General features: G+C 33.3%; 1 protein-coding gene across 11 annotated transcripts in view; it reads left to right on the top strand.

Moving 5' to 3' along the window:
* The window catches only part of LOC130858183 (sodium channel protein type 3 subunit alpha), an 80,750-nt gene that overhangs the window by 36,936 nt on the left and 27,891 nt on the right, over window positions 1-15,923 (top strand). For all 11 annotated transcript variants that reach the window (XM_057744214.1, XM_057744212.1, XM_057744208.1 and 8 more), the window contains exons 14-16: window positions 3,965-4,138; window positions 5,121-5,477; window positions 7,294-7,764. In XM_057744214.1, the coding sequence (XP_057600197.1) occupies window positions 3,965-4,138; window positions 5,121-5,477; window positions 7,294-7,764 (1,002 nt within the window). The remainder of the gene's footprint in view (window positions 1-3,964; window positions 4,139-5,120; window positions 5,478-7,293; window positions 7,765-15,923) is intronic.

Below are 15,923 nucleotides of genomic sequence, written 5' to 3'. Positions count from 1 at the left end.
GGTTTTATGGAATTTCAATGTTGAAGCAACTAAGTATGGAGGCACAGGATAAGAGACGTTGGATTATAGGGCAATCAAATGGAAAAGCACTAGATTAGAACACCAAATCTGAGTGCAAGTCCAGTTGTCTGTGCTAAATATCTGGGTAGTCTTGAAAGAGTCACAAGTATTGTTTTCTCATGAGTACAATGTGTTGGACTATATGATTTTTCATGCCCCTTGTTCTAAAATCTATAACTTTGAGTAGCGATGGAGATAATGAGGTAGGGAAGTGGGGCTGATTGTGGTAGAACCGTGGGTAAGCTGAGGTTAGTGTTGGGGAAACAAGACTCTTGAAGACAGCATAGGTGACAAAGAACAGACAACTATTTCCACCTTAAGAATAAGAGAATGCGCAAGCTGACTGTTACTACTGGCTAAAAGCTCATTATTAGAGTAGTAATAATGTTGTATATCTGTAAGGTATTTCATAGTTTCTTATATCTCATTTTATACCCATAACAAACTTTATAATAAATATTTATATGTGAAAAATTATTTATATATAATATATATACATAAAGAGAAAGAGAGAATATATTCCTTATATCACAGGTACTTAGCTGAATTTGGATTTATTTTATACACCATGGATAGATGTTGCATTGCATATTTGGTGGGGAGTTTATAGTTTGCTCATTAAAATAAAAATTTATTCAAATGATTGCATACTACCTTCTAAATAAGGACATCAAGTTTTTTGGTTGAATTGATAACAAAAAAGATGTTCCATAGAAGAGTTGTGGAACTCTCAGTCTTTACTTAGATCAATGTGCCTTTTTGTGTCCTCTTTCTGGAGCATATAAAAATTATATCACTTCCCGTTGATTGGATTGATCAAATTTGAGTATAAAGAGACCTCAAATCTCTATTGAGTTTCTCTGTTTCTCTGTTTTGCTTTTGTTTTTAAATTTTGTTTTAACCATTATAAAACCCATGTGCTCATCTTAGGGATTCTATAAGTAAGGAATCTTCCATCAATCATAGTAGGTTAGATAACCTCTTCATCATACAAACATTTCCAACTAACCTGTAACTTTTTCTTCAGGGAATATCGATAGAGATTTGTAGCTCCTACACATTATTTTTCTTAGTATAACTCTCCTAACCAGTGATTAAAGGTTCATGATATCCCTTTATTCTGCTAGACCTGGATGGGAATTTAGAAAATGGTACCTGCTCTAAAATTCTTACAGACTATTTGCAAATAAAGCCTAAAGAAACATGATTAGCAAAATTATTTTAATTAAATGGTATGGTGTAGGATATGAATTCAAAATCTCAGGAAAGGGACATGATAACTCTTCAAAGGAAAAAATGGCTCTTGTTTATTGAAAGATAAAACTCTTGGGTGCCAAATTCTAGAACTCACCTATGAAGCCTCTTGCATCAATGAAGAAATGCTATTTGGCCATCTAACTCCTTTCCTAGTGTAATATAAAACTGCCTTTTCATCTCATTCTAACAACTACTAATAAAGCTATTGTGTAAGAAGCTGACTTAGGAAGCCTATAAATGTATTGTCCATAAGAAATTTATCAGCCTAAATGAATTAGGTTTATGCAATCTCAGTTTGTATATCCTACCTAGTACTATATTTTCAAAGCCTAGCACAATGTGTAAGTACTCAGCAATTTTTTATGAATGAATGAATGGCTATAGAAGCATATAATCCAAAATTTCAAAATAGAAGACAAGATACATTATAATCAGGCTAAGTCCAAACAATAAACATTCAATATGTTTTCATTAATTGTCTTAGTCTTAAAAATTCTTTGTGATAAAGAAGTTCAAAGGCAGCAGAATGTATGTTTATAAACTATACACAGGATTTATGTACATAATCATGTATATATCCAGGGCTTACAGTTCTTTGTGTTCTTAGCATTTTTTGATGGAGTTTTAAAATTTTGTAAATACAGGCATCATAATCAATATCCTCAGTTGACCTTTGCTAGAATGAGAAAGATTTTTTCAAAATTCTTAATCACTGGCAATGCTAAACTAGAATAAAATATACCAAAAACAATACCAATGATTTTTAGAGCCTAACTTGAAAGCATTTAAAGATATAAATAGCTATGACATTAAATTGCAAATTGTAATTAAAATGTTACTTTTAAAGAGATTAAATTTTGCTAGGATTAAATTTTAGATGAAAGAATGTAAGTTTAAGGTATGGGTTTTTAAAATATAGGACATCTTGTCATTTCAGAAGAGCTGAAAAGCTCTTATGATTTTCTGTAGGAAAAGATATTTGTAGATCATTTACCTGGATTGCTTCTAACTCAATTTAACTATTATATTTCTATAATCAGGCTGTTTATTTCAAATAGTAGCTGCTCCTAAAACTTTATATGAGATAAAATTCATATAAATCAGAACTTATTTTACATTCACAAGGGAAAAAATACCCCAGAGTCCTTCTATAAAATGAAAAAAAAAATCACTTTTTAATGTGCATTCCACCATATCTGAATTTTCATGTACTAGGCTTGCTTGAATTACACTTTCCTTCTGTTTGAGTGAATGAATGATGAACTGAAGTTAAGCTATTTTTTCTGGGATGGGTATTTCCCTTAGGTCTTTCTGTGATTGGGAAAATGAGATGTTAGCTGCAATTACACTATGTAAGAGTGGGTCAAAATTTCCTTTAATTAATATATTTTAGGTAACCAAGTAATTTTGATGTTATTTTCACAAAGTTCCTTCAAGGTAAAGGCTGATTTACCTTGGTAAATGGTAAGCTTGGCTTTAGTCATAATATGCAGCTTTTACCCATAGTTAATTAAGATAATAGCTTCAAAAGATTTTTTGCAAGAGTAATTTCATAGCTCTTCATGTCCTTGGGTGTCTTAGCCTGTAGTTTTGAATTAAAAAACAAAACCATTTTCAAATAGACATTCGTCCAGCCACTCAAATAATTTATTAATCCTAATTGTGGGTGTATGCATACTGAAAATGTTCTCCTGCTGCTTTCAATTAAATCTGCAGTTCCTTGCTCTGTTTATCCATTAACCTTAATTCTGAGGCATGAATCCAGAGATAATTATTATAAAACATTTGTGACAAACTCACAGGAATGTATGTAAAATTATAGAAATAAAATGGTGTCCCTTAAAAAAACATAAAAATCAGGAAAAAAATATGGTTCTTACCAATTTGAAGTAATTTTTGAGTGACTTCCAATAATACATAATTTGTTCTTAATGCAATACTCTAAAAAAAATTGGTTGTGATTATGGTAGAAGCATAGAGTACCAAAAAAAGCAATAATTCAGTAGCTGTTATTTAGTATCAGAAATTCAAATGTGGACAATGAAATGTTTTAAAATCAGCATTGTCTTGGAAATCTAGCAGATTCATTAACTAACAAAAATCCACTTAAAATATTCCCCTGAAAAGGGTACTGATGAATCTATTTGCAGGGCAGGAATAGGGACGCAGACGTAGAGAACAGACTTGTGAACAAAGTGGCGGGGGGGGCGGTAGGACAAACTGAGAGAGTAGCACTGACATATATACACTACCAAGTGTAAAATAGATAGCTAGTGGGAAGCTGCTGCATAGCACAGGGAGATCAGCTCAGTGGTCTGTGATGACCTGGAGGGGTAGGATGGGGGTAAGGGGGGGGTGTTCAAGAGGGAAGGGATATATGTATACATGTACCGAATTCACTTTATTGTGCAGCAGAAACTAACACAATATTGTAAAGCAATTATACTCCAATAAAAACAGAAAGAAGAAATTTTCTCTAAAAGTTAAAAAAAAAATCCCCTGAAAAAAATGCTAAACTTGTATATCCATTTGTCACATTTCTTCACTTTAAATTTTAGATATTTTTACTCGCAACAGTTTAACATTATTCTTAGATTGTGAGAAGTTTTTCAATGCTTGTGTAGTACTGATATCTATTTTACTTTAGGTCTTCACTGGGATCTTCACAGCAGAAATGGTCCTCAAGATCATCGCCATGGATCCGTATTATTATTTCCAAGAGGGCTGGAATATCTTTGATGGAATTATCGTCAGCCTTAGTTTGATGGAGCTTGGCTTGGCAAATGTGGAGGGACTGTCTGTACTGAGATCATTCAGACTGGTATCTGCATAGGCTATGTTTATATTCTATCTTTCATTGGCAAAACATTTATTTCAAAAATGAATCAATGTGTATAGTTTTTATAGTTTTTTACTTCTAATGATATTTTAAACTTAAACCAATATGTGTCATAGTCTAAGAAAATATATAAATGTTCTCTTTAAAGCTGAGTGTTTATCAAGAATGATGAAAAATGGTTGAAACACTTCATAATGATTACCTATGTAAGGCACATTTAAAAACAAAGATGTGCTTCTAAAATTATATTTTAAATTCATTAAAAATTTTTTTGTCTTAAAGTCTATAAAGAAATGCAAATAAAGACTTTACACCCAATTAATCTCATCTTTTTAACAACCTTACCTGTATTAGTGGTAACTACTTTAAAGGAACATGTGGGAAAATATCTGATCTCATTAGCACTTTAGACAATGGTATAACAAATTTCTTTGAATTTAGCAAAAAAATTATTTAAAAACATGCAAAATTTTATTGGAAGTTAAGTAAAATGTGTATTTTTCAAATTGAAAAGAAGCTTTTCCTTAACTTTATCAAATTAGTTTATTTTACTTTTATATTATAAATGTCCATTAAAAATATAAAACTCATACTTTTAATATTTCTTTTTACTCTCTAAAATATAGTCAGAGGTAACATTAGTTTACTAAATTCACAAATGTCTGTAATCAAAATGTTAATTTGTTTTCATGGATATATCTGTTGATGAATCAGAAATGTTTTATTTATCATTTCTGAAATATTTTATCTTGCTTATTTTTGCATTTAAATGACATTATGATTTGATTTACAATTCCAGTGTTATTAACACTTTTTTTCTGGATTTGAATTTGTTTAGTATAGTTTGAGATTTTGTATTTCTCAGAAGTGGGTCCACAATATAATAGCAAACTGACAAAACGATGTCTAACTTTTAAAATTATATTGTGATTGCTACTAAGAGTATATTTTCACTTGATTACAGCTTCGAGTTTTCAAACTGGCAAAATCCTGGCCCACCCTGAACATGCTAATTAAGATCATTGGCAATTCCGTGGGGGCTCTGGGGAACCTAACCTTGGTGTTGGCCATCATCGTCTTCATTTTTGCCGTGGTTGGCATGCAGCTCTTTGGTAAGAGCTACAAAGAATGTGTCTGCAAGATCTCTAGTGACTGTCAACTCCCACGCTGGCACATGAATGATTTCTTCCACTCCTTCCTGATTGTGTTCCGGGTGCTGTGTGGAGAGTGGATAGAGACCATGTGGGACTGCATGGAGGTTGCCGGCCAAACCATGTGCCTTATTGTTTTCATGTTGGTCATGGTCATTGGAAACCTTGTGGTACGTATGTATTACAAATGCTCATAATTAAGAACAATATCAGACAGTTGCTAAGAAGGTGGCTTGATGCAGCAGACAAACAACCTAGACTCAAATCCCAGTACTAGCCCTCTGAGCATCGGCAAGTTACTTAACTTCTTCCAGGCTCAAATTGCCCAACTGTGAAACTGGAATAACAAAACAAATCTTATGGTTTAGGTGAGGGTTACATGAAGTATATCTGTGAAAGTTCAGGGATAAAAATATTAGTTTTTAGTTTTCTTTCTTCAAACGAAATGATTTTATCATCAAGGCTTTGTCCTAATATTTTTCATGGCCTGAATTATTTTTTATTCTATTATTATTTTGATGAGATAATGATCTCCAGTAATTCTAAATAAAACAGACTATTCTGTATTGAAACTGTTCTTTACACACACATAGTTCATACTGTTTGCTTACTCAGAGGTATGAGTTGCATATTACCAAATTTTGAAGGCAAATTTCAATGAAATAGTCCACTATATTTTAGCTATGTATTGTAATTATCCAAACAACTTGTAAGGGGACTAAATTTATTCTTCCCTGAATTTGCTTTATTAAAGGAAAACAAATTATTGCAGTTTGTTATGCACATGTATAAACACTGACCAGATTTAAAAGACGTACTTTTAGCTCTGACCGAAAAGCACCAACACAGAAGCACAGTTTGTATGTTTATGTGTTTTAATGCTTACAGTTTTCAATCGTGTGTTGTCAGAGTATTTCTTTACATTATCACACTGAACCTTTCCTTTGAGAAGTACATTTCAAATGCGATTGCTTAAAAGAATGTTTGTGGGATATCTGTGGACATACAATTATTTTCAGAACAGTAAATGAGGACACTCCAGATTCTGAACAAATCTGATACAAAAATAAGGAAACAAACTGGGGTTCTGGTTTAGCATGAGTTTTCCTACCATGTTACATTTTTCGAAATTCAGTAACTACATTTCAAGCTAAAAATATTCCTATAAATAAATTTTCTTTTGCATCATCTATAATGAATTATTCCTGTATTAATCATATTTTATCAGTTAATTTTTTATCAGATAATATTTTTCCCCATGTATACCAATACTCTGAGAGTATTTCATATTTTCAGCAAAAAAAAAAAAAAAGGAAAAAAAAAGTAATTTACATTATATGGTCTAACCTAAACCCTGGAATAATTTTAGACTTTTCTCCATCTGTTGATTTACTCCTATTAGGACACATATATTTCAAAGTGTATTGATGAGGAATGTGTTTAACCTTATATAATTCACCTTTAGTAATTTCTGCTGCTATAAAAGTTTTTGACCATTGGACAATGGTATTTGTATTTCAAGTATTTTGTTTTAACACATATCCACCAAGCTAATAAATAAATAAATTCATTATTTACACACATGAAGCTAGACATTCCCTACACAAACTGGTAAAATGCAGTAAAATGACTAAAATGAAAATATCTTTTTTTTTCTCATTGGCCAAAACCACAAAAATGGGATTTTGTCTTTTCACTGGCAACCCTGAGTAGACACAATTTTAAATCTTAGAAGCTCTAGCTTCCTATTGTCCTTCTCGGTTTGAAAGGAGAGGCACTTGTTTTACCGTTTTGCCCTCACAGCAGCTAGAAGATATCAGGTTCTTTAAATAGTGTGTGATTAAGACAAGATTTCTGAAATATAGTAAGCATTCAAGGAGCATTTGTTGAATTCATTTTAGCAAAGATCTATAAGTTCCCTGCTTAAGCTATTATGTTTATGCATAATTCATTATTAACACAGCAAAATTTTCTTTTTTCTTTTAGGTTCTGAACCTCTTTCTGGCCTTATTGTTGAGTTCATTTAGCTCAGACAATCTTGCTGCTACTGACGATGATAATGAAATGAACAATCTCCAGATTGCAGTAGGAAGGATGCAAAAGGGAATTGATTATGTGAAAAATAAGATACGGGAGTGTTTCCAAAGGACCTTCCTCAGAAAGCCAAAAGTTATAGAAATCCATGAAGGCAACAAAATAGACAGCTGTGTGTCCAATAATACTGGAATTGAAATAAGCAAAGAGCTTAATTATCTTAAAGATGGGAACGGAACCACCAGTGGTGTAGGTACTGGAAGCAGTGTTGAAAAATATGTAATCGATGAAAATGATTATATGTCATTCATAAATAACCCCAGCCTCACTGTAACAGTGCCAATTGCTGTTGGAGAGTCTGACTTTGAAAACTTGAATACTGAAGAGTTCAGCAGTGAGTCAGAACTAGAAGAAAGCAAAGAGGTAAGAGTGCTTTTAAAGTTTTTCTTGCATTTTCTCTAAAAACCATGCACCACAGTTACTTAGTTTTTTTTTTATTGTGTTTATATGCATTATTAAAAAGTGTATTGAAAGTCATGTATGTAGTAGTTTTGGAAAATTATGGGTATTTTTTTTTTGGCAATTCCATCCATTGAAATTCTAACTTTCCACAGAAAATCATCATTCTGAATAATTAGTATATTCATCTTCTTGATAGTCTGAAAGTCTGATTTAAAAATGTGGCCTTCCAAAAAAAAGGTTTTATTTAATACATTCTATTCTACATTAGATTATGCTCTTTTGAAAAACCAGTGAACAATATTTCAGTGATTGCTGTGAAAATGCCATCTCCTTACTTTCTACAGTATATTGTTTTGCTGTGATTTTTTTAATGTGAAAGTTTTGTGTAGTTTTTGTTCATCTCTGAACCTTTTACTGACTATGAAAAGAGTGCTGTTCATTTATGAAAATTTTACACGTATTAGGAAAGTGAAAGTAGTACTGATTACATTTGCCCAGTCAAGGATGGGCAAATCTATAAGGTCTTCCTTACAGATTGAGTTGGAAATACTAAGACCTGTTTAGAAAAACTCTACTTAAGGATTACAAGTTAAACTGTAGACTGAAAAGCTGTTCCTACTTACTTAAAAGAAAAGAAAAAAAGAAAGGAAATTGTTCCTCCTGTAGGATTAGAATTCATAGGATCCTATGATAGTAGCTTAGTGGTATTAATTCTGCAATTCTGTGTTGTGGAAAACAGGATTAAATTTTTTACTATTACTTATTTATAGACTTCTGATATACCAGTAGGAAGTTAAGTCTAGCACAGAGTTATAAAAGACAGGTTTTAGCTTAAGGGTATAAATACTGACAGCACAGGAATCAGACAAATGATGTCTGATTCTGTGAGCATATCTGCATATTTTGGAACCTTCTTTTTTTAATAAGTGTCAACAGAATTTGTATAAGTAGTAAGTAGCTGACAGTGTCATAACTCATAGCCTCTTGATCCTTTTTCCAGGCATTTAAGAGCTTCTGAGATATATTATAATAGTAAATTTTAACATATTTTGAAAAAGGTAAAAATACATACAAAATGAGGTATAACATTCTTTCTCCGAAATTCCACTCAAAGTCTACTCAGAGAATTCAATTCTAATTTACATGTTGCTCATTCTGGTAAAATAAGAATTCAATTCTAATTTTATTTTCCATCACTTGACACAGATTTATTTAAGAAAATCATCAATTAATTAACAGGCTTTTATTGAGCACTTTTGTGAACTTAGCACTTTGCTGGATACTAAGGGTAAGGAAGAGTTAAAGGAGAGATTCATACCATAACCCCCTTCAGGGAAGTCTCAACATCTTTGAGGAAGCTAAGACTAACTCACAAATCATTAAAGACCTATTAAAAAGTTTAATCCTGTAGGACTGAATATAAGATCATAGGTATTGAGACGAGCAAGAACATAACAAATTGCTAAGTGGAAGAGATAAAACTGAAATAGGCCTCAAAATGTGGGTCAAATACGTGAACAGAAAGCAAAAAGCAGAAATTTACTGAACAAAAGCCAGAGTTAGAGTAAACTTAGTATTAAGGTGCAGCAGTGAAATAATCAGCATGAACAAAGTACTGGTTGAGAAGACAGTGGGGAAATAGGTATGGGTGAGTAAGGTAGTTTCAGATTATATAGTCTTTGAAGTAAGTCAAAGAGTTTGGAATTGGCTGCATAGTCAATAAGGAGCTATTTGTTCTGAAGCAAGCGAAAAGCAATAGGAAAGTGATGCTTTAGGAAAATTTATTTGATATCAAAAACTAAAACAGTTTCGAGTGAGGGATGGGGTCATCTTGGGGAATGTGCTAACAATCACTTCATCATAAGGAGGTGACAGAATCCTGGGACAGGGTAATAAGCATGGGAACTGAGAGCAACTGGCAATTTGATAAACCGAGTAAAGAATCTGAGCAATTGGGAAAACGGTAATGCAACTTTCTGAAATGGCCTTTTTAGGAAGGTTACCAGGTTTATGGGGAAGAGAAGGAATTCATTTGGGACATACTGAATTAGAAGTGGGATATGACAAGAACGAGAGCCTGGATGAGCAGTCCGGGTTTAAAATTAGATTTGATAACACAGATTTCATAATTATCTGATTCCTTGAAAATAGAGGAGTTCACCAAAGAAGTGATTACAAAGAGAAAATAAGGGAAAACTAGGGACAAGACTAGCTTGGGGTCAAGAAGAGATGGAAAACCAAAGAGGTAGAGAAACTTTTGCTACGTTAATATCATGTTTCATCTCACTGCACTCATGGAAATGATATTATCTTAATTTCTTTTTACCAAAAAGTTGGTTTCCAGAATATTGCAAAAACTCTATGATGTCCACAGATATTTCAAATTATTGCCTTAGAAGAATACTTCCTCATCATGTCTTTTTAATGGCTAAAAAATCATAAATTTGAAACAATGAGATACAATGTCTTCATTTTCAAGTCCTTGAAAACATTTTATTATCTGAACAAAAATTCTTTATTGGGTGAATTTTTTAATAATCATCTGTCCTCTTCCAAGCTAGTTTTAGATACATGGAATCCAATTACAGAATGTAATAAAATTGTTTAAAATGTACAGATATATTGGAGGGAAAATACTTGAAAGCAAATATAAAATTAAAACTTTTATAAAGCTAGGATGAAATTTCAAATTATTTCAAACAGTAAAATTAAATTCAGCAATAAGTTTCATGTGGATGATTTTTTAAATTAGTACCAGAAAAACCTTGAAAGAATAACAGGGCAATTCTCACACATGCTCACACAAAGTTTAAAAGTGCACTCACCCTTAAACAACACAGGAGTTAGGGGCGTCAACCCTATGCCCAGGTGAAAATCCCAGTATAATCTACAGTTGCGCCTCCACGTACATGGTTTCGTATCTGCAGTTCCACATCTGCAAATTCAGCCAACTGAGGCTCCTGCAGTACTGCAGTATTTACTGTCAAAAAAAAATTGTGTGTAAGTGGACCTGTAGTTCAAACCTGTGTTGTCCAAGGGTCAACTGTACACTGTTTTTAAAAAATAAAAGCAAAAATCAGCATTATAGGACAGATTTAGATAAATTCCAGCAAGGTTCGGTTTTGATCTGAAATTTCTGAAAACTGCTGGCATTGAACAAAGGTCACACATCAGATTCACATTTATGTTGGCTGGGTTATTCTTTTTTAATAGCTGTTGCACAAAATGACGTATCCATAAAGTGGCATTTTGGTTCACGCTTCTTAATTTTTTGAACACAGGTAGAAAAAGAACACTGGGCTAGGCTTTGGGGGACACAGGATATCCTTTCTCTTTGCTGACAAAGTGAAAAATCATACAAGTTAAACCTAACAGAATGATACATTACAAAGGAAAGAAAGAGAGAGAGAGAGAGAAAGAAAGAAAGAGAGAGAGAGAGAGAGAGAGAGAGAGAGAGAGAGAAAGAAAGAAAGAAAGAAAGAAAGAAAGAAAGAAAGAAAAAGAAAGAAAGAAAAGAAAGAAAGAAAGAGAGAAAAAGAAAGAAAGGGAAAGAGAGAAAAAGAGAAAGAAAGGAAGGAAGAAAGAAAATTTTGCAACACATTTCTGCTTTAAGAAGAGGAAGTAAGTTAATCATTAATTTAGATAGTATTTAGAAACTCTAGCTATTCTATTCCTTCCATTCATTTTCATAATATCTAGCTATACCACAGTTGAGGAGAAATGATCTAGATAAATTAGAAATAATCTAGAAGTTTTTAGAGATAAAAACATGAATTGCTATTATTATATTATGTCATATATATTTCATATATATATATATCTGTGATATGGACCACTAGCATAAACAGGCTGGTATGGAAACAAACATAAAGCTTTGCAGGAAAAAATTTAAGGAAGTTGAAGGCGTGGATTTCAAAATAGTGATCTTTTTACTTCGGGAAAATGAAATTATACATATCTTGTGACAAGATATAATGGAGAATTTTGTTTTTATATAAACATGACTTCTTGACATTTTTATATAACTATGGATTTTTACAATTTAGTTCTCAAAAGGTTTCATTGTCTTCCTAGGTGAAGGATATATAATAAATGCTCTTAAGAATCATATTTGAAGTTGAATTCCAAAGGACAGTCTAGGAATATCATACTGTGACCTTCACTGCTTACCATTCTTACTTCTCACAGGGGTAAAATCAAGCTGGAGCCATCAAGAATGCAGCTCTGGTGGTTTTTAACCAGCCAGAGGCTCGTGCCACCACTTTTACCCAGGTTACCCAAGCAAGTTGTACATGTCAATCACTTTCTAACTAAATTTTGACTGGCCTGCATGCTACTCAGCTGTGTTCCTTCCCCTGCCATGGCAAGGAAGTGCTAGACGTGCCCAGCTGCTCTCTGCTGAATCGTGTGACACATCACAGCATGGTCAGGCAAGATGGGCAGTCCCGACACCATATTTGATTCTGCTAATGACTTTCCAGTTTAGTCTTCTTAGGCTTTTAAAAGCAATAATTGCATGCTCTATAGGATTTATACCTATTTTAAAACATGATAGAAATGTTTAAAGTTCAACATAGTTAGGAACTTGAGAGCATGCATTTTTTTTCTGCTTGTATTTCATTAAAAATAAGACCGCAACGTGGTGGTGTTGTCGATTCAGCCCTTATAAGTAAACTGTATTACCAAAACCAGCCTCACAGGGGTGTTCCTCACAGGACAGTGTTGCCATCTTCGGATCATTATATTCAGATCTGCGAGTATAATTTTCGACCCATCCAATTCACGTGCTTCAAATGGAAATGTTTGCTTTCATGTTTTGGGGGGAAAGCCTCTGTTAAGAAAAGAGTAAGGTGATCATGAGTTTTTGGATATGAAGGGCCATAGTCTGTGTACATTTGGGCACCACATATCTTGGATTTTCATGGAGTTTGGGAAAGTTGTTAAGTCGTGTGTCTGCAAAACCCTAAGTGATCATTGTAGTTAAAAGATGAAAAGCATCATGATACAAGGTAGGAAAAGCTCATTGCATCTCGATCATTAAGTAATTGGGTCAGTGTACCCATTTTTTTTACTTCCCTGATCTACATTAATTTCTCCCTAAGTGTTCTACACAAAACTGAGCAGGCAAAAAAGAGACTTGGAAAATTTCCTACTTTTGATTATTAATTATTAATTATAATTTTATGAAAAGTAACAGATATCTCCAAAAATTATTGTAGGTTTGTGGATGAAATAAATCTTTAGCTTATTCCCTTGACTCAACTTTCTCCTGTTACTAGAATCTCAGCCACAGTGAGTGTTCTTGAAGGGAAATTAAAAAGCAAAAGTGAAAAGTTCATGAGTATTAGCAGTTTTTGGTGAAAAAAAAAAAATACCTAATTAGAGCTTGGGGTTTGTCTGTAGGTTTAATTTATACATACTCTCTTCTTCTTTAAGGATAACTGAGAATTAGCTGTAAAATGCAACAAATTGAGACATAAAATTATTAATAAAAAATAAAAAATATACAGCCCTGGTGATTTATGTAATTTTACTTAGCAATGAACTTTTAGTTCTAGGAGTAAAACATTATTAGTCATTGAAGAAAATCTGATTACTTTTTCTTCACAAGCAAGGCAGAATTAACTAGTATTGGAAAATTATCTTTTACTCCATGTTTATAACACGATTCCCTCCTTTTCAAAGCCATTGTTGAAACTTTGAAAATGATGCTTGACTATGGTCTCAGGCACATACCCTTCCAGAAAAAAGGCCCTGTGCTCCATTTTCAGAATCTGGAGAGCAATGGGAGAATACCTCTAGCTTCCCATCTCTTTTATGTTCTCAGTGTCTTCCAAGTGCTCTTTGTGAAACTGAATGTCAGAAAACTCTTTCAGCGGCACAGACGGGTGTGTGAATAGTCATTTTAAACCTATCTCAACCTTTAGAGAATGGTTTCCGTGCTTTAGTGTACTTCTGCTAAAATAAAAATTAAGGCAAGTTTAGATGGAAATTTTTCTGTATCTTCTTAAGATAAGGCAGCTTTTTCTTTTGCCTTCTGGTTGCCCCTTTACCTTACTCTTCAACTACTATATAATTATTTTCAGTTGCCTATATTAGGTTCTTAGTGAGGCTCTTCTAAAATAAAAGGAGCATCAGGGGTGTTGCACATTTAAAATATGCTGAGGCCAAACCAAATAGAGATGCTTTATATCATTAACCAGTCACTAAGTTGTCCAGAAAAAAAAAAGAGCTATTGTTTTAGCCATGTTCTTCCTGCCGTGGATAAGCAGCCCAGTGACCTCACTGTGTGGCTACCTGTTCTTCAAGTGAAATATCCTAAGTCAAGATATGGATAGGCATATCCAAAAGATCAGACTAAGGCCCTGACAGATTCTGTAACCAAAAGATTGTCTTCTTCTACCTGCAAGACAAAACCCAGAAGTTTTTAAAGAAATGGCTAGATTTTAAAGGCACTCTGTAATGGCTGAATCTTTTATTTTTGCCTTTTGAATCATATAGCAGTCTGTGAGAGTCAAACATTTGATAGCTGATTGAAAATAAATGAAATGTGAGCGCATTTCGGTGGAAGTAGGTCAGTTGCGAACAGTCTCTTCTATTTCTGAAAGCTAAATTTCACTATTTAATTGGATAAAAATTAAGAGCCATTTTCGCCATAAGGGGGAATTTCTATATAAGTTCATGTTATCAGGGGGAAAATGGGTGCTGATTCTGTCATTTTTTACAAGTGGTATTTGCAGCTAGCCTTGAAAACTTTACCATGTCTTTGAGAACATGGTTCTTGGATCAGCGTGCGGCTTCCACAGCATTGCGCCAGGCTTCTGCTACAGCCAGGCATGTTTTCTGTGGCTGAATTAGGCCTGGAGAATGTTGCATCTTCAAACCTGCTTTCCAGTGTGCATTTGTAGAGCATAAGTCATCATCCCTCTGTAGACTCAGTAGTTTCTACAAGGGATGGAAGAATCTAGCCTTAAGTTCCATAAAATATTGGAGGGGTAGGGAGAAAATAGTACAAGAAAGCAAGTGATGGGCTTGTACTATGTGGTTTTATGTGGCAGCTTTCTACTGTTATGCCTATATACCTAATTACAATTTTCTAACTACTTCAGAACAAGTATTAACTTTAGTTTTTAGCATAGTCATCAAGGTCCTTAATGTGGAAAATTTCATTTCAGGTTTCTTTGCCTTTTGTTTATCACTGTAGTCTCACAGCTATGGCAATTTAAAGAAAGTAAGTTATTCTTTCTATTTATCATCAGTCACCTGCTTTTAAATAAATCTGGAAGTCATTTTGGTATGGCTGTGATAAAATGTGTTACAAACTACCCTCTACCAGAGTATGAATGCCAAAGTGTTCAACTTAAATTAGAAATGTTTACCTTATGAAGACAGTATTACATCCATGTATAGACTTTTAAATGCTTAAGTAGTTTTCTAGGATATATATTTAAAAAATTTAAAATACAGCAGTAAAATTCTTTGTGTCCAGTGATTAAAGCTTATCAGGCAGTATATCTTAATTGATAAGTTGTTATAACTTAGTAAGAACACCGTCTAAGCTTTAATTTATAAATGTAGGTAAATTCACAACTTCAAATGTTTATGTAGTTGATACAATATTTCTACAACTTCATAGGATAAAGTATATGTAGTTTCTTAAGACAAAAATGTAGCCTATGAAGATTATACCATGAATCAGCCTGACTCTCCAACTAGCAAGAATTAACTTTATGCCAACTTCCACAGGAAAAGGAGCCTCCCACAAAACACTTTTTAGTGACAGGAACACTAGCCTACCAACAATTTTTTTAAACTTTGGTACATCAAGTCTCTGTCTGAACTTTCCTTAAGGAGTTTTCCAGAGCATAAGGTGAGCTTATCTTTATAATCAGAAAAACCCCTGGATAACACTGAAGAAATGCTCCATGTAAAGTGGGTTCTACTCATTTGAGAAGAGCAGAACACATGCAGAGTTTTCTTCCTTGTCTGTTTTCAAGAGAATGCTGTGCTTCATAATGGCAGGTAGATAGAGGTAAACTAATTCACACACTGACCCTCTCTGCTTTAAAATGTACATACCTCCATAGCCATTTAGAAAATTGAAATTCTTTATATTCTAA

Source organism: Hippopotamus amphibius, chromosome 8, assembly GCF_030028045.1.
Source record: "Hippopotamus amphibius kiboko isolate mHipAmp2 chromosome 8, mHipAmp2.hap2, whole genome shotgun sequence".
NCBI lineage: Eukaryota > Metazoa > Chordata > Mammalia > Artiodactyla > Hippopotamidae > Hippopotamus > Hippopotamus amphibius.
This window is presented reverse-complemented; position numbering and strand designations above follow the sequence as displayed.